Below are 18,940 nucleotides of genomic sequence, written 5' to 3' on the forward strand. Positions count from 1 at the left end.
TGTATTTGTGCACTAAAAAGATAATCGGAATTGAAAACAATATTAAATAAACAAAGTAAAATTTAAAGCATCCAATGATGGAGATCACCTGAAGCTTAAAATCAATTCTATAAACATTTTATCAATTTTTCATTCTTTTGGGTTTATAATGAAATTTTTCTGGATTTACAATTTATCTTGAATTCAGAAGTATCTATTATCTGTAAGACAGAGGTCACGCAATCTTTTTGCCTTTACTACCAAATATTTGCTTTCATAGCAACAAATACTAAGTCTAACTAAGAATCATCCTAAACCTTCCAAATCAGTAGATTCTAGCAAGATTACTTAAAAAAGGGGAAAATTTCAAAACTGAGAGATTACTTACCGAAATGGCACTAATTCTTCTTGGCTGAGTACAAACTATTCTGCAAGCAGATCCTTTTCCCCTTTCGATGTAGTTATCCAAAATGAACTGAGTGACCTGAGTGGTTTTTCCACAACCGGTTTCACCACTTATTACAGTTACCTGATGGTTATCAATTAAATTCAACAATTCCTATTTCAAAAAGGAAAATAAGAGAAAAATATCATACATTGACCAAGTCTGAAAGGATATTAACCAAAATTCTACCAAACTGAAGGTAACTGTTCTTAATAAACAATTTAATGCTTTCTAAATTTTGTCATATGCAATACTGGCAAGTTTAGATATCTGGATCTACTACTTTTAAGAGATAAGTAGCATCAAATTATAAAGAATATAGCCAAGGCACTATTAAAGGAAAACATACTGACAAAAATGAGAGCTCCTAAGTTCCATGCATAAGAATTTACATTAAATTAAAGGAATACTGATATATGGAGCTACTGACTACAAAGACTACAAACCAAACCTCTGGCCTAAACAACTACTGAGAATATCAGGAACTTATATCATAATTCATAAATATGGCTTTGTCTGCAGAACAAGTTTTATGCATTGTTTTAGTAATAAGGAAGAATATAACATATTTTAAGATTTCCTTTCAAATAATTAAAATAAAGTTTTTAAATATCTAAATCAAATGGGTAAACTCTAGGTATCTAGAAAACCTCACATTTGGGGAAGATTTTCTTTCTTAAAAATTTTAGACATATATTAATATTTTTAATAATAATGTTCACTGTATAAACAAAACCATCATTTCAGAAGTGTTAAGGGTTATTTTTATCTACAAAACAATTTAATGTGAAAACCTACCTTTTAAAAATTCCTCATCTATTCTAAACACACTTTATATATCAAAGGAAGTTTTAAGTTTAAACACTGAAATTATAGCTGGTAAACACTGAGAAGTGGAATACGATTCATTCACTTAATAATTATTTACTAGATGTCTATAAAATGACAGGCACTGTTTTTAGTCAAGAGATACAGAGTAAACAAAACAAACTCTATCCTCAACAACTTACATTGGCCTAGGAAGGGAAGACACACAGATGTCAGGTGGTAATAAATGCTATAAAGAGCAAAAACATAAATAAATAAAAGAAGATTGGGAGAACAGAAAAGGATGAGGGACTATACTATTCTACGTTGGGTGACTGTGTTATAATGTGTAATCAATTAAAGCACTATATTTTTAGTAGTGCCTCAATTTTAATTGAAGTGTTTGGTCCTGAATTAAATTATTTATCTAGAGTAAAAAATTCTATTTTTTAAACTCCACAGATTTCAATTATGTACAAAAGTATGAAAAAACATCAGGAAAATTCTTTCATGACCCTTTTTTCTTTTTGACCTTCCAACAATTCAAAAGAACAAAATTAAGGTCTAATAATAAATACCCTATAGCAGAAGGTTTATTAATTTATATTTTTCTTGACACAGAGCTTTTATAAATTGTGTAATTACTTTGCAAATCAAAGTAAACTTTACCTTTCGCATTCCATATGAAGGCAGCTTTTCTCTGAAATGCTGAAATTAAACAAAAGTTTAAATTTTCATAAGAGAAATGTAATCAAATATAATCGTGGTGATCAGGATAAAACATAGGTAAATACGTCCAAAAGTATTTTTACTATGGCTTGTGTGAAGTTTCAACACTTAAGGAATTTACCAATCCTTTTTAATTTTGAAACACTCAAAAATAGAATTCTATCACATTCAACAGAATGAAGACACTTCTTTAAAGTTTGTAACAGTAAATAAAATCAGATCTATCATCTACTAGCACTCTAACAATCCCTAAATTATTTTTACCATTTTTCTACATATTTCTGTTTTACATATTCAACTTAGATTTGATTTCTATACCACACTCTTTTTCCAACCCATCAGTGCACCATTTACTAATACATCAGGCACAGCAGCAGATTCAAAGATTATTTCAGGGTATGTGCCTTTGAGTATAAGAGATAGCCTAAAACAAGTAATATCTGGAGTCAAAAAATCTAGTATTGCCATTTTATAACTACAATCTTAGTTAAGTCAAACTTGGAGCATGAATGCCTCAAAAGGTTTATCTCATATGGTTGCCAGTAGATCTGAATGAAAAATTTTTATATAAAAAGTATCAGTTTCTCAATAAATGTTGGTGTGGATGCAAAGAGATAGGAACACTCATACACTGCTGGTGGGACTGCAAACTAGTGCAACCTCTGTGGAAAGCAATATGGAGATACCTTAAAGAGATACAAGTAGATCTACCATTTGATCCAGCAATCCCATTACTGGGCATCTACCCAAAAGAACAAAAGACATTCTACAAAAAAGACATCTGCACTCGAATATTTACAGCAGCACAATTCACAATTGCAAAGATGTAGAAACAACCCAAGTGCCCATTAATACATGAGTGGATTAATAAAATGTATACCACAAAGTACTATTCAGCTATAAGAAACAACGGTGATATAGCATCTCTTGTATTTTCCTGGACAAAGCTGGAACCCATTCTACTAAGTGAAGTATCTCAAGAATGGAAAAATAAGCACCACATGACTCACCATCAAATTGTTTTCACTGATCAACACCTAAGCGCACATAAAGGAATAACATTTATAGGGCGTTGGTCAGATGGGAGGGAGGAGGAAGGGATAGGTATGTACATACATAATGAATGCGATGCACACCATCTGGGGGATGGACACGGTTGAAGCTCTGACTAGGGGCGGGGGGGGGGGGAGTGGTGGCCAGGGTAATATATGTAACCTAAACATTTGTACCCCCATAATAAACTGAAATTTAAAAATAAATAAATAATTTGGGGGAAAAAAAGTATCAGTTTCTGACACATTTAAGCTACTTGTAATTGTAAATTTATTGAATTATGACTGGAATACTAAAAAAGGAGTGACTAACTCTTTCCTAGATTTCTTTATGTGACACTTTCTAATTTTGAAAACTTTTATGGGACCTATACTATGTTAAAATACTAAGAAGTGGTACTATGGTTAACATTCAACTAGGTAAATAATATAACATGAAAAAAATATTCTATGGCATAAAAATAAAGCCAATTTTAATAAACCTCCTTTATTGAAAGGGAAAATATTTAATTTAAAAATAAAATTAGAAAATGAGTTTTCAGCAAAGGCCACAAAGTCACAGGAAATGGAAAGTAATTCTAGGTTAAAGAAGAAATTGCCAGCATCGCTACATATAATAGACATTCAACAAATGATAAAAGATTGATGGGCTGATTGACTGATTTCTTAAATTGATGGTCAAGAATAGAATTTAGGAGACAGGGCGGAGCAAGATGGCCAAACAGAAACCTCCAGCAATTGTCCTTCTGCAGGAACACCAAATTCAACAACTATCCATGCAAGCAAGCACCTGCAGAAGAACCAGAGATCAGGTGAGCGATCATAACAAAGAAAACAATAACATAAAGGAGCTCCAATACGTCTGGCAGTAGACCTCTCAGTGGAAACTTTACATGCCAGGAGAGAGTGGAAAAATGCTAAAGTAAAAAATCTTAAGCCTAGAATATTACATCCTGCAAAAATATCCTTCAAATGTGAAGGAGAAACAAAGACTTTCCCAAACAAATAAAAGCTGAGGGACACCAGACCTGTCCTACAAGAAATGATAACAAGAGCTCTTCAATATGAAAGAAAAGAACATTAATAAACAATAAGAAATCATATGAAGGTATAAAACCTACAGGTAGCAGTAAGGACACAAATACAGAATACTCTATTGCTTGAGTAGGAAGACTAAAAGACAAACCTATCAAGAAATAACGATAGCAATTTTTTGAGAGAGAGATAGTATACAAGGATATGAATGAAAACAACAGAAAGTTAAAAAGCAGGGGAAGGATGGAGTTAAAGGGTAGAATTTTTGTGATATTTCTCTTTGCTTGTTTGTAAGCAGAGTTTTCACATATTTAAAATCTTTTTTTGTAAGCCTTGTGGTTTTTTTGTAAGCCTCAAATCAAAAAACCCACTACAGACACACAAAAAATAAAAAGAAATTAAAAGACACTATCAGAGAAAATCCCTTTTAACAAAGAAAAGACAGGAAGGATATAAGAAAGAGAAGACCACAAAACAACCAGAAATCAAATAACAATATGGCAGTAGTAAATCCTTACCTATCAATAATAACACTGAATGTGAATGGATTAAACTCTCCAATCAAAAGACAAAGAATGGCTGAATGGATAAGAAAATAAGAGCCAACTATATGTTGTCTGCAAGAAACACACTTCACCTGCAAATACACACAGGGACTGAAAATAAAGGGATGGAAAAAGATATTCTATGCAAATGGAAGCCAAAAAAGAGGAATAGCTATCCTTCTATCAGATAAAATAGATTTCAAGACAAAAACTGTAAAAAGAGACAAAGAAGGTCATTATATAATGACAAAGGGGTCAATTCAGCAAGAGGATATAACAATTCTAAATATGTATGTACCCAGCATTGGAGCACCCAGATGTATAAAGAAAATATTATCAGAGCTGAACAGAGACAGACCCCAGTATAATAATTGTTGGAGACCTCAACGTTCCATTTTCAGCAATGGGCAGATCATCCAGACACAAAGTCAACAAAGAAACATTGGACTTAATCTGGACTATATGGACCAAATGAACCTAACAGATATTTACAGAACGTTTCATCCAACAGCTATAGAATACATGTTTTTCCCCTTAGCTCATGGATCATTCTCAAGGATAGACCATATTTTAACCCACAAAAAAAGTCTAAAGAAATTTAAAAAAACTGAAATGATACCAAGTATTTTATTTTCTCTGACCACAATCGAATAAAACTAGAAAGCAAGAAGAACACTGGAAACTATACAAACACATGGAAATTAAACAGTATCTCCTAAATAACCAGTGGGTCAATGAAGAGATTAAGAAGGAAATTAAAAAATTTCCCAAAACAAATAAAAATATAACATATAGAAATCTATGGGATACAGCAAAACAGTAATAAAAGGAAAGTTAATAGCAATAAGCATCTACATCAAAAGAAGTAGAAAAGCTTCAAATAAATCTACCAATGCATCTCAAAGAATTAGAAAAAGAAGTGCAAACCAAACCCAAAATCAGAATAAAGATCAGAGCAGAAAAAAATGAAACTAAAAAAACAAAAAACGCCAAAGATCAACGAAATGGAAAGGTGATTTTTTAAAAAGATAAAATTGACACACCTTTAGCCAAACTAAGAAAAAAAGAGAAAACTTAAATAAAATCGGAGATGAAAAAGGAGACATTACAACTGATAATGGAGAAATTCTAAGGATCATTAGAAGACTACTATGAGCAACTATATGCCAATAAATTAAAAAACCTAAAAGAAATGGATAAATTCCTAGACACACACAACCTATCAGGAAAAAGCCCAAAAAATCCAAAACCTGAATAAACCAATGACAAGTAACAAGACAGAAGTAGTAATAAAAACTCTCCCATCAAAGAAAAGCCCAGGACCCCACAGCTTCAAGCTGAATACTACCAACTACTCAAAGAACTAATACCAATCCTACTTATGCTACTCCAAAAAACTGAGGAGGGGATATTCCCAAACTCATTTTAGGAAGCCTGTAGCACCCTGATACCAAAACCAGGCAAAGACACAAAAAAAGAAAACTATAGGCCAATATCTCTGCTGAACACAGATGCAAAAATCCTCAACAAAATGCGAGCAAATGAATTCAACAAGGCATTAAAAGGATTATTTATCACGATCAAGTGGAATTCATTCCAGGTATGCAAGGATGGTTCAACATATGCAAATCTATCAATGTGCTACATCATATCAACAGAACAAAGGACAAAAACCATATGATCATTTCAACTGATGCTCAAAAAGTATTTGATAAAATTCAACATCCCTTCATGATAAAAAAAAAAAACCCTTAAAAATCTGGGTATAGAAGGGAATTATACAATAAAAGCCATCTATGACAAACTAACAAGTAGCAGTACACTGAATGGGGAAAAACTGAAACTCTTTCCTCTAAGGAACAAGACAAGGATGTCCACTTTCACCACTGTTATCCAACATAGTACTGGAAGTTCTAGCTAGAACAATCAGACAAGAGAAAGAAAGAGAAATAAAGAGCATCCAAACTGGAAAGGAAGAAGTCAAATTATCCTCGTTTGCTGATATGATCTTGTATCTAGAGAAACCTAAAGACTCAACAAAAAAAACTATTAGAACTGATAAAAACCAAATTCAGTAAAGTTGCAGGATATAAAATCAACATACAAAAATCAGCAGCATTTTTATATGCCAACAGTAAACAATCTGAAAAAGAAACCAAGAAATGTATCCCATTTATAATAGCTACAAATAAAATATCTAGGACTAAACCAAAGTAAAGGATCTCTGTAATGAAAACTATAAAACATCAATGAAAAAAATTGAAGCCAATATAAAAAAGGAAAGATATTCCATGCTCATGGATTGGAAGAATCAATATTGTTAAAATGTTCAGACTACCCAAATCAATCTATAGATTCAATGGAATTCTCATCAAAATACCAATGACATTTGTCATAGAAATACAAAAAATAATCCTAAAATTTATAGAGAACCACTAAAGACCCAGAATAGCCAAAACTATCTGAGCAAAAAGAACTAGAGGAATCACTTTACCTGACTTTTCAAATTACACTACAGAGCTATAGTAACTGAAATAGCATGGTATTGGCATAAAAACAGACACAGACCAATGGAACAGAATAGAGAACCCCAAAATAAAGAAATACATCTATCGTGAGCTCATCTTTGATAAAGGTGCCAAAAACATAAAAAGACAGTTTCTTCAATAAACAGTACTGGGAAAACTGGATATCCATATATGCAGAAGAAAGAAACTAGACCTGTATCTCTCATCATATGCAAAAAATCACAACAAAATGGATTAAAGACTTAAATCTAAGACCTGAAACTATGAAACTACTAAAAGAAAACATTGGGGAAATACTTCAAGACATTGGTCTGGGCAAGAACTTCTTGAGTAATATCCCCAAAGCAAAACTGGACAAATGGGATCACATCAAGCTAAAAAGCTTCTACAAAGCAAACAACCCACAAAGTGAAGAGGCAACCCACAGAATGGGAGAAAATATGTCCAGACTACCCATCTGACAAGTGATTAATAACTAGAATATACACGAAGCTCCAACTACTCAATAGGGAAAAAAAACCAAATAATCCCATTAAAAAATGGGCAAAGAGTCTGAATAGACATTTCTCAAAAAAAGCCATACAAATGGCCAACAGGTGTATGAAAAAATGCTCAACATCATTAGTCATCAGAGAAATGTATATTAAAATTACAAGGAGATATCATCTCACCCTAGTTAAAATGGCTTTTATCAAAATGTCAGGCAATAACAAATGCTGGTGAGGATGTGGAGAAAGGGAAACCCTCATACGCTGTTGATGGGTATGTGAATTAGTGCAACCACTATGGAGAAGAATATGGAGATTCCTCAAAAAACTAAAAACAGAACTACCATGTGACCCAGCAATCCCAATCCTAGGTGTTCCATATATATCCAAAGGATGGGAATTCGGTCTATTGAAAAAATATCTGCATTCCCATATTTACTGCAAGACTATTCATAATAGCCAAGATTTCAAATCAACCTAGAAGTCCATCAATGATGAATGGATAAAGAAATTGTGGTACATATTTACAATTAAATATCATATAGCCACAAAAAAGAATGAAATCGGGTTGGGCGTGGTGGCTCATGCTTGGAATCCTAGCACTCTGGGAGGCCGAGGCAGGAGGATCATTTTGAGCTCAGGAGTTCCACACCAGACTGAGCAAGAGCAAGACACTCTCTCTACTAAAAATAGAAAGAAATTAGCTGGACAACTAAAAATATATAGAAAAAAATTAGTCGGGCATGGTGGCACATGCTTGTAGTCCCAGCTACTCAGGAGGCTGAGGCAGAAGGATTGCTTGAGCCCAGGAGTTTGAGGTTGCTGTGAGCTAGGCTGACACCACAGCACTCTAGCCAGGGCAAGAGTGAGACTCTGTCTCAAAAAAAAAAAAAAAAAAAAAAGAATGAAATCCTGCCATTTGCCACACCATGGATGGAACTAGAGAACACTGTGTTAAGTGAAATAAGCCAAGCACAGAAAGATAAATCTCACATGTTCTCACTCATATGTGGGACCTAAATATTAAAAACAATTGATCTCCTGGAGATAGAAAATAGAATGATGGTTACCAGGGTACCAGAGGCTGGGAAGGGTAGTGGTGACAGGGGAATAAAGTGGGGATGGTTAATGAGTACAAAAATATAATTAGATAGAATGAACAATATTTGATAGCACAATAAAGTGACTATAATCAACAAGTTAGGGTATACTTTAAAAGAACTGAAAGAGTGGAAATGGAATGTTCCTAACACAAAGAAATGATAAATGCCTGAGGTGACAGATATACCAATGACCCTAATTTAATTCCCATTATATGCCTGTATCAAAACATCATGTGTACCTTATAAAGACATGCAACTATGACGTACCCATTATAATTTCAGAAAAATTTAAAAAATAAAATTATAGTAACTATAAAACATAATTAAATAAAAATAAAATCAGAACTGTTCTAGATAATCTGGTATATTACTGCCATGCTTGTTATGGTCAGGTAATTCCTACTGGTATCATAAAAATGATAGTCAATGTGATTAATTAAATGAATTCTGATACATTAAAATAATAAAAGCCATCATCCTTTTGTACTAATTTCTTTCATAAAAATTTTTAAATTTGAAAACTTCTTAAAGGACATCTAAAAATATTAACACTTCATGTAATCAAATGTAACCATCTTAATACGTGAGTATACAAGCTGCCCCACTGCACTTCTAACTGGCATTAACCATATTTGCTTTGCTTTATATATACATGTAAATGCTTCTAGAAAATGAATTACAGAAGATTCATTTCTAAGGCAGCCAAACCTATTTCCTAATTTTTGACTATAACCAAGATATGAGATAATGTGATCATAATCTGAGGACAGGAAATACCACTCTTCAGAAAATATAACATAATATTAATTAAGTGGCATCTAGCAAGTATAAAATTAATGTTAATTAAATTATAACAAAGAAAAATATTACTCATTGCTAAGAAGAATTAAAAAGTTGAGTTCTTAAACACAACTGAATTTTAGACCTGCTTCTGTTACGAATTGTACATCCTTAAGCAGGTTACCTAACTAAGATTCTTTTTCCTCATCTGTAACAGACATGTATGCTCTCTTAACAAGGTTGTTGGGAGGTTTATATTATATAGTACATTTGAAGCACTTTTAAACGCATCTGGGAAACAGGAAAATCACCAACAATTTTTATGTTTTTTATTTCTTTTTCAGAACTATATCAATCACTCATCTTCAATAATATTTGAGTTCTGTCCACTATACAAAGCAAAGCGACAGACAATAACTAACTCTTCTTGTTCCTAAGGCTATAAAAGCAGCTCTTCTCTCAACCACAAAATTCTGAATTAATTCATTTTGAAACTTCCTCTATTCTCAAATCTTATTTGTACTCAATAGGCATCAAAAATCTACTTAATTTGTCCCTGGACAACCTCAGTTCACCTATTCTAGTAAGGAAATTCAACTTTCTTCAGTGACAGTCAATGGATCCTTTCTTCCAAAAGATGAGACATTTACCTATTCCCAAAACAGCAGTATGTACATGCATATTAAAGACAATGGCCCTCAGAATTCTCAGTATATTCTCTTAAAAATATGCATACCTACATGTGAATATTTTATTACATTTCTAGAACACCCACAAAGCATACAATTTTATGGGGTTTTTTTTGTTTGTTTTGAGACAGGGTCTTACTCTGTTGCTCAGATTAGAGTGCCCTGGTGTCTTCATAGCTCACTGCAACCTCAAACTCCTGGGGCTCAAGGGATCCTCCTGCCTCAGCCTCTCCAGTAGCTGGGACTACAATTATATACCACAATGCCTGGGTAATTTTCTTTCTTTCTTCTTCTTCTTTTTTTTTTTTCTAGAGACAGGGTCTCACTATGTTGCTAGGATTACAGGTGTCAGCCACCACACCTGGTTACAATTTTAGGTTTTAATTGGAAGGACCTTAAAATATCTTGCCTAGCATGGAAAGAAAATACTGGAACACTTTTGGAAAATTTCAGTTCTTGTCACAGTCCTATATTTAAAATGTTGATGAACATGGCATATCATATGACTCTTGAAAGATTTAATTTTATCATCTATAAAAGGAAGGAAATGTATTAAATAATCTGGAAGAAACTTTACAATTCTAATTGCTTGACTGTTATGATGCCTCACTAAACTGGCCTAGAAAACTTAGGTTTTTCTTCTTTTCCCATTCATACTAGTATTTCTGAAACACTTCTTCTCCTTACTACATAAGCTTCTGTGGATGAGATAGGATACTATTATGTGTAATTTCCATTCCCATGGCTTTTCTCTCCTATTCAAAAAGAAAAAAATTCCCACAGAGGATGTCTTGTTGAGGAATCTTATTGATCTATACCAACCAGCTATCTATAACCATATATACATTTTTATCAAGGGTGAGAAAAGAATCTCAAGTAAAAATTTTTTCAAAATGTTGCTTTCCTTTACCTGCATCTCAATATACCGAAGGTCATTTTTTTTCTTTTGTAAATCTTCCAATAATTGTTGGTCTAAGGTTACATCTGGTTCATTTTCTTGCAAGAGATACTCAGAATCTCGGTCGATACATGATCTGTTCCTGATTCTAAAGGTCCTTTTTTCTTGGTTTATCAATTTCATTTCCTGGTTATCATGTTTCTTCTCTGAGCTAGGTTTGTTTTTAGCAGAAACTTCAGTACCGTATCTATTTTGACAAAATAAAAATTAAAAAAAGGTCAGATAAGGAACCATTCAAGGGCTGGAACAAAATAATATGCTGTTTAAATATTTCAAAATCACCCAAATCAAAAGCTTTTATTCTTTTCTCTTAGTAGAGCAATTATGAAATAGACTTAGATTCTCATAATGAATTCAAATTTTTCCTCCCTTTAAATAGATGTTGCCAGATAAGTTATTCCTTTTGGTAGTTAAAACAAAAAATTAAAAATCCACACAATAGTCACTTGTCCATTGCAGTGTTTTTTCTGATTTTCTTGGGACTTGTTTTATTTCACAATGTCTTCATTTTCTTCCTGCCACCTTTTCTGAGCTATAAATGGGATGCTACATTATACAGTTCTTAAAATACTTCAACTAATTTTTCCTTTAAATCAGTAGTCCCCAGACTTTTTGGCACCAGGGACCAGTTTCATGGAAGACAATTTTTCCACGGATTGGGGTTGGGTGGCGTGGAGTGTTGTGGGCAGGGGGAGGGTGGTGCTGAGCTCAGGCGGTGATGGGCAGCACATTTCCTAATAGGCCATGGATCAATACCAGGCCCTGGACTGGGGGTTAGGGACCACAGCTATAAATGATACAGTTATTGCAACCTTCCTAAAACGCAGCAATTTAACTTCTTGTAGACCTTTCCAGCAGGAGAATTTTGAAAATACAAAGATGACTCATCTCATATCCAGACACATTAATATTCATACCATTTAGCTTTCCTGTGAAAATATGCCGTCTACATTTTTTTAAAAATTTTTCTACAAATCTCTTCGATCTATTTAAGAAAAAAATTACTTCAAGGTTAACTTTCACTTACTGAAAAGTCTAAAGATGTATTTTTATTATCATCTTTTTTAGCTAATGCTATGAAAGAAGTATTACTCTTTGCCTATCCTTTAAAAGAACACTTTTTATGTCTTACCCATGATCCTCAGGAGCAAACCAAGATATCTGTGCTTCTGAATCTTTATCATTCTTAGCCTGGACAGAATTCAGTAGCTGCACAATTTGTTCTTCTCGTCTTTCATCCATGTGTACTACAGCTCTCTATTTTGTGCAAAGGAAAAACCATCTTTTTCAATATAAGAAAGCATGTGCAAAATTATTAACTACTAAAAAAAATAAAGACAAAGTAATATGTGTTCAATAAACATATACAAAAAAGTTACTTACCCCCACTGGCCTTCTGGCCCAACCCTACTTCCTAGATGTAATTAACATTAACATTTTTGTATATATCCTTCAAGACCTTTTACCACCATATATCCATAAAATTAGCTAACATGATTTGTAAAGAAAGTATATTTATGTCTCTTCCTACAACTTTGGCTCTCCTAACTCCAACTCTTACATATTAATTATTATGAATTTTTCTGTATCTTTGATTTTCAAAATTCTTAAAACCCAAATGGTCTGCCAAAAAAAAAAAAAGTTGAAAATTGGAATACTTTGGTTGCAATGAGTACTTAAAAGTTCTTATAATAAAAAGAAGACTAAACCATGAAGTAAGAGGACTGAGCTCAGAAGTAATAAATAAAATTGATAAGTGCTCATGGAGATGGTAATCCAATGTGGAAAATGAAGCAGTTGTTTCAGAGAATGAGAATAAAAAACACAACAGATTTGACACAAGATAAGATCTTTGGGGAGCTATGAAAATTTTTTAGAAACTTTAAATATGCATCTAAGAAATTTAACTACAGGTCAAGGTAAAACAAGAATAAATGTCAAACCCAATTCTTTGGAGACTTTTGTTTTTCAGATATAGTAAGCTGAAAAACAGATTTTCCAAAGTCCATGGGTCTACAAACTTCAGGTTCTTTAAGATCCAGACTTAAGGATGTACGTATGAATTGACAGGCAACTGGAAACACTTGAGGAATGGTGAAAATTAGAACATACAATGTTAAAGAACAAAAGAAAGAGTATGAATGAAAAAAGAGTTAAAAATTGGAATAAGGAAGTCTTACCCTTAATAAGTATTTAATGAGGGTGGGAAAGAGGCAAGAGGAAAGAAAGAATTAAAGAGAACTGTTTCAAATTAAAGGGTGGGTCCTGAAAGAAAAGCAGTAAGATCAGCCATTAGAGAGCTACTGTGCATCTTTCCTTCATCTCTCCTTCACTTGCCACCCTACTGCAATTTGGTTTTTACCTCCACAATACCACAGAAAGGGTTCTCATTAAAGTCACCTTGATGACCTTGTAGGTAAATCCAATAGATAGTCTCAGTCCTTACTTTACGGCATCTGTGCATGCTTGCCACTGATTACTTTCTCCCTTAAAGAAACACTTTAAGGGAGTGTTTAAGTGTTCTCTCCCTTAAACACTATTCTTGGATTCCAAAACAACACTCACCTCCTTATTTTTCTCTTCTCTGGCTACTCCTTCCTAGATTCTTTTGGAACCTCCTCTTCCTCAGCCTGACCCTTAAAATTTTTGTGTTCTACATTTTACAGCCTGATTATTCTACAGACCAGCAGCAATGGCATCATCTAATTGGTCCCACCACAGTCCTATATTTTAACAAGATGCCAGGTGATTCCTATGCACCTTCAAGTTTGAAAAGCAATGGTCTACAGAATTCAGGCATGGGCCCACTCTTCTCACTGTTTACTCTCACACTCCAACTATCATTCAATGGCCCATGAACTGCCAAATGCTCATCTCCAGTTTAGATTTCTCTAGGCATCAGATCCACACAGCTCTCTACCTCTTGGAAATCCTCATTTGTAAGTCCTATGACAATATCAAACTCGTAGTGTCCTTGGCTGAGCCTATAGCCTTCCTCCAACAAGCCTGATCCTTATAAAGGCATAAAAGTGTCATCCATTAACACTTGCTGTCCCCAGACCTCCAGATAATCACAAATCATTTTTAGTTTACCTCCTAAATCACTTTAATCTGTCCACTTCCCTGCATTTCCACTGCAAATGTCCTAATTCAAACTGTCAATTCTCACCTTAATTACTGCAGTGGCTACTTAACTGGTCTCCTTGCCCCAGAACAGCCTATCTCTTCAATTCATTCCCTATACTGCTACCAGAGTGAATTTAAACATTTAAAATTCAGTTCATTTCATTCTTTGTTTAAAATGCTTTAATAGCTTACTACAGTTCTTAGAGAAAAGTCAATGAATCTCAAAGCCCTGCTTATTTTTCTAGCCCAGAGCTTTTCAATCTGCTGTTTGTGACATTAAAATAAAGAATCATTAACAGCATTAATAAAAATAGAGTGGAGAAAGAAGTTCAAAAACAACAACAAAACCCAGAGTAATGCATAGGTAATTAAGTATTATCTTACAAAATTTTTGGTTTAGTTGTCCATATATGTGTACCAGATTGTAAACTGAAATGTATTCCTTTTTGTGTGAAGTGGTCAACAACTTTGAAGTCTAGTTCTCTACCCTCATCTCACCACCCTCCACATCCACGCTCTTACCTTTCAGTTTCTTGAATGCAGTCTTCCTCACTTCTATGTTGTGGCATATGCTGCTGCCTCAGCCTAAAGATCCTTTCCAAACCCCAAAACCCCAAACACACACACAGACTTTGGTATCTTTCAAATTTTCAACTTAAGGAAAGTCTTCTAAAATACCTTGATTTGAGTCAGGTGACAGCCTATATTCTCCTTGTCATAATACTCTCATTGTATTCTAAATGTCTACAGCCTCTAACACAAGGCAATCTCTGTAAGGTAGAGACCATTATTAACAAAGTGCCTAAGATACAGTCTCAAACACTGCCCTCAATATTTGTAGAGAGAACACTATGACAGCATCATTAGAATGCATTCAATTTGTAAACATGAGGATTACTTTAAAAGTAAAAGCTATGGAAATTCTGATGGGGATGTAATCACATCAGGCTGAAGGTAGTCAAAGGAAGAGTTAGGATGAGCCAAATGAAAAATGCACACATTTAAAGATGGAGACGTGCATTTTAGACAGGAGAATGATATGACCCTGTAATAAAAAGCAAAAATAAAGTATGTTTACAAAAGCTAGAATTACATCACACTGGAAACATGGGCTCAGAGAAGAAAGTGCATAGAGGAAAACCTGTTATGTTGAAGCCAGATTACTAAGATTCCCAGAAAATATGTTAAGAGGCCACCGAAATGTATTAGACTGAGACAGAGATGACATGATTTTCAATCTCAAGTTGTGAGCTCAGGAATGAAATGATCCTTCTGAAAGACCACCATGCATGGGTGGCTCTATTAAGGACAGACTTAATGGGGAGCAGGAGTGAAAGCTGGAAGACTAATTAGGAGGCTATGAACAGAAAACAAAACAGTAGCTTGATCTATGGTAACTGCTGTAGAGGCAAGTGGTTGAATCTGAGAGAGATTAAGAAGGCAGAGTAGATGCATTTGCTGAAATGAAAGGGAAGAATCAAAAATAAATTCCATTTGGTCTTGGCAAGTGAATAAATGGTAATGACATTGACTACAATGGACATATAAGGATGAGGGTAGAAATCAAGGGTTCCATTCATGATATCCTCTGCACAACTAGCTAAATACCTATCAAGTGGAAATAATGAAAATGTTTCCTGACTTACATAACTTTTCATCTGTTTAGATCTTATTTTCCCAGGTAGGCCATAAGCTCCCTGAATATTACATTTCTTCAGATCCCTGTAACAACACGCATTAAACCTTGTTTGAAACAGAGGATAAATAAAAGTTACTGTGCACATCTCTTTATACTTATGACACAATCATTCTAATTTCAAGATGGTTTAGATGTGCCTACCCTGATTTTCAAAAACCAGTTGCTCAATGAACAATTCTGGACTGTCAAAGAAATGGGTTTGTTTTTTAAAGGGAAGAATCTGATAAGTTATGAAAAGAAATGGATAAAGCCCCCAAAACACATCAATTAAAATAACATGGTTAAAAGAAATGGAATGGTTTAAAAACAGTAGCCTAAATGATGATTTAATTACACTCTGTAATATGAAAAGTGCTTTTAATAAAATCACTAAAAAGCTGTTGTAAGGCCTATATTAAGAAAGTTTCTGTTTAATAATAAAAGTTATTTTTTTTACTAGAATAGGCCTCTCAGGGAACTTCGTGTTTCCTTTATTACAAATCTTTAACATACCAATCAAACTGACAATCCCCTGAAGAGAAGAGACTAAGCCAAATTATCTCTTGAAGTTTCTTCCACTTCTAGGATCCTAAGTTTCCTTCTCAAAGAGAAGGTGGTAATCAATAGAAATTTCCCCACCCCAACATAAAAACAAAAAACCTGGGTTTGTGACTGATAATTTTAACACTAACATTTTATTGCCGGACTATTTTTCTGAACGATCTACATTCAAAATAGTGTTTGCTTCCGTTCCGCGCCAATCTATCTCTAATGCTGGAAGCCGCTATTTTGGACTTCACCAAGCAAAGGACCTAAATGAAAGTGACAATAATTATTCTAAGGAAAAGGACGACCAGAAGTACGACAAAGACACCCCAATAAAGTTAATTTCTGTTGGAACCTTGACTTAACATTTGTTTTGTCCATAGTTCTCACGTCCTTTAAGCAAAGAATACAGTCTGCCTGCATAAATCCTGCTCGGGTCAGACGCGCATGGCTAACAGTAAGTGGTATGACACACGCTGCAGGAAACCTCAGCGTAACCCAGCTGCACCTCATTTACACTTCACAAAGCACGTGTGTCAGTCAAGAAACAAAAGCAAGAAAAAAGGGGCCGCGGGAGGGTAAACAAAACCTGTCACGGCTCAGCCCCTCCACTATCGAATGTCAGATTACCTCCTGTCTTTCCGCTTCCTTGTTCTTCTGTCCCTGTTTTTTCGCGTACCACAGGCCGATTTCGCGGCCTTTCAGGTGCCCGGGATGCCGGCCCCTGCCGCCACGACCACCCCCTCCGCCGCCGCCGCCTCCGGAGCCTCGGCTCCCTCCGTGGCTCCCTCGATGACCCCCTCCATAGTCCCCACTGGAGCTGCGGGGCCCCCCATCGCGGTCCCAGTTCGGATGGTAGGCAAAACTCATTGTCCTAGCAGAATACAACCCGTGAGAAACCTCAACCGCCAGAAATGGCGCCCGGGTCCGGAAGCGAGTGCACGTCCACTTCCGTTTTGCTTCCGGCGCCCAGCGCGAGAGGGAGGGCCGTTTAGCATCACAAGCAGCCGTTTCCGGTGACGTCACGAGCGGACGGCAGTGGTGGTCTGGAGAGTGACCCGGGGTAATTTTTCTGCGTGAGGACAACTGGGTTGTCTACCTTTGTGGGTCTGGAGGGAGAGCGAGCGGGAGGCTCGCAAGTTTTCTTTTCCCAGGCCTAGCAAGTGAGGAAATGACTTTTGGGTTTTACTTTATTACTCGTCGTTTACCGAGTGAAGGCATCCTGAGTATGCTATCAATTAGGCCCTGGATAGTAAGCATTGATTGAAACAAAAGAACCCATGGATCGATGCCCTCTCTCCTAAAAGTCTCAAAGAAGTAAGTTCCTCATATGTCTTGAAAGCAGCCTGACATCTTTCAAATAATAATAATAAGTATAAAAGTGCCCCTGCCTCCTTTAAAGGATTGTCATTATTTACTACCTATATCCCATTAGATAAACATGTCTAAACCAAATTCAGTGCAGAGCACTTAGGCAACATGTGTAAATAAACAGCAATTGAAGATTCATATGTTCATTTGAAGCCATATACTGTTTATTAACCAGACCACTTAGTGTTTTTGTGCAAGCTCTTCTTGAATAGTGAAGTTATAGGGCCACACAGACTTGGATGTTCACCAGTGGAGATCCACTTCATTTATACATTTAATTGATTTAAAAGTGCTGGGAAATACTCATTGAACCAAGCAAGTAGGGCATTAGCTTTCATTTGCTTACAGTGTTGGGGGGAAGACAAAAGCCATCATTATATAGTGAATTAAGGAAGAGAAATGCTGTATGCTATGAAAGGGTCCAAAATACACCATTGTGGCCTAAAAATTATTTTGAGCAGAAGGCATTTGAGTTTCTGAAATCTCTTACCTGCCCGAAAGCAGATAGCCACCTAAAGAAACTCAAAAGAGCTCAATTGTCCTAAATCTCCTTCTTGGGTGGGAACAGGGAAGACTGACTCATCACTGGAAACTAGAAGTCCCCAACATACCTAAACAGACATTGCCACGAAACTATCATATCTTGCATCTGTTTTAAGGTCCCATTTATCTTTCCTAAAAGTCATTTGTTTTCCCATAAGTGCTCTTCTTCCCCTCCCCTTCCCCTATTAAGGTAGTATATAATCTCCAAACTCTAACTGCCTCCTTGAGTCTCATTTTTCTGTGAACTTCCTTATGTATGTGGTTAAGTCTGTCTTTTCTCTTTGGAAATAGGTGACATTTGACACCTTTATTAACTAGCTTCAGATGTCACATAGCATTGCTTCCACTATACTTTACTAGGTGGGACAGTTACATATGCCCACCCAGGTTTAAGGGCAGTTAGGACCACACCAACTTATGGGAATAGAGCCAAAGTCACGTTAAAAGAAGAGCATGTGGGAGGGGAGGTATTGTGCTCCTCTTTGAAGATAGCATCTGCATTAGTGCTAACTCAGACCCTCTCTAAAACCAGGTTGCG

General features: G+C 35.2%; 1 protein-coding gene across 1 annotated transcript in view; it reads right to left on the reverse strand.

Annotated features, from left to right (window-relative positions):
• The window catches only part of DHX36 (DEAH-box helicase 36), a 51,048-nt gene extending 33,615 nt beyond the window's left edge, over positions 1–17,433 (reverse strand). Inside the window, exons 1-5 of the mRNA XM_045539512.1 lie at positions 17,119–17,433; positions 12,271–12,395; positions 11,091–11,325; positions 1,901–1,939; positions 368–538 (exon numbers count right to left, since the gene is read on the reverse strand). Coding sequence (XP_045395468.1) covers positions 368–538; positions 1,901–1,939; positions 11,091–11,325; positions 12,271–12,395; positions 17,119–17,358 — 810 coding nt within the window. The 5' untranslated portion in view covers positions 17,359–17,433. The remainder of the gene's footprint in view (positions 1–367; positions 539–1,900; positions 1,940–11,090; positions 11,326–12,270; positions 12,396–17,118) is intronic.
• Positions 17,434–18,940: the final 1,507 nt, after the last annotated feature.

Source organism: Lemur catta, chromosome 1, assembly GCF_020740605.2.
Source record: "Lemur catta isolate mLemCat1 chromosome 1, mLemCat1.pri, whole genome shotgun sequence".
Taxonomy (NCBI): domain Eukaryota; kingdom Metazoa; phylum Chordata; class Mammalia; order Primates; family Lemuridae; genus Lemur; species Lemur catta.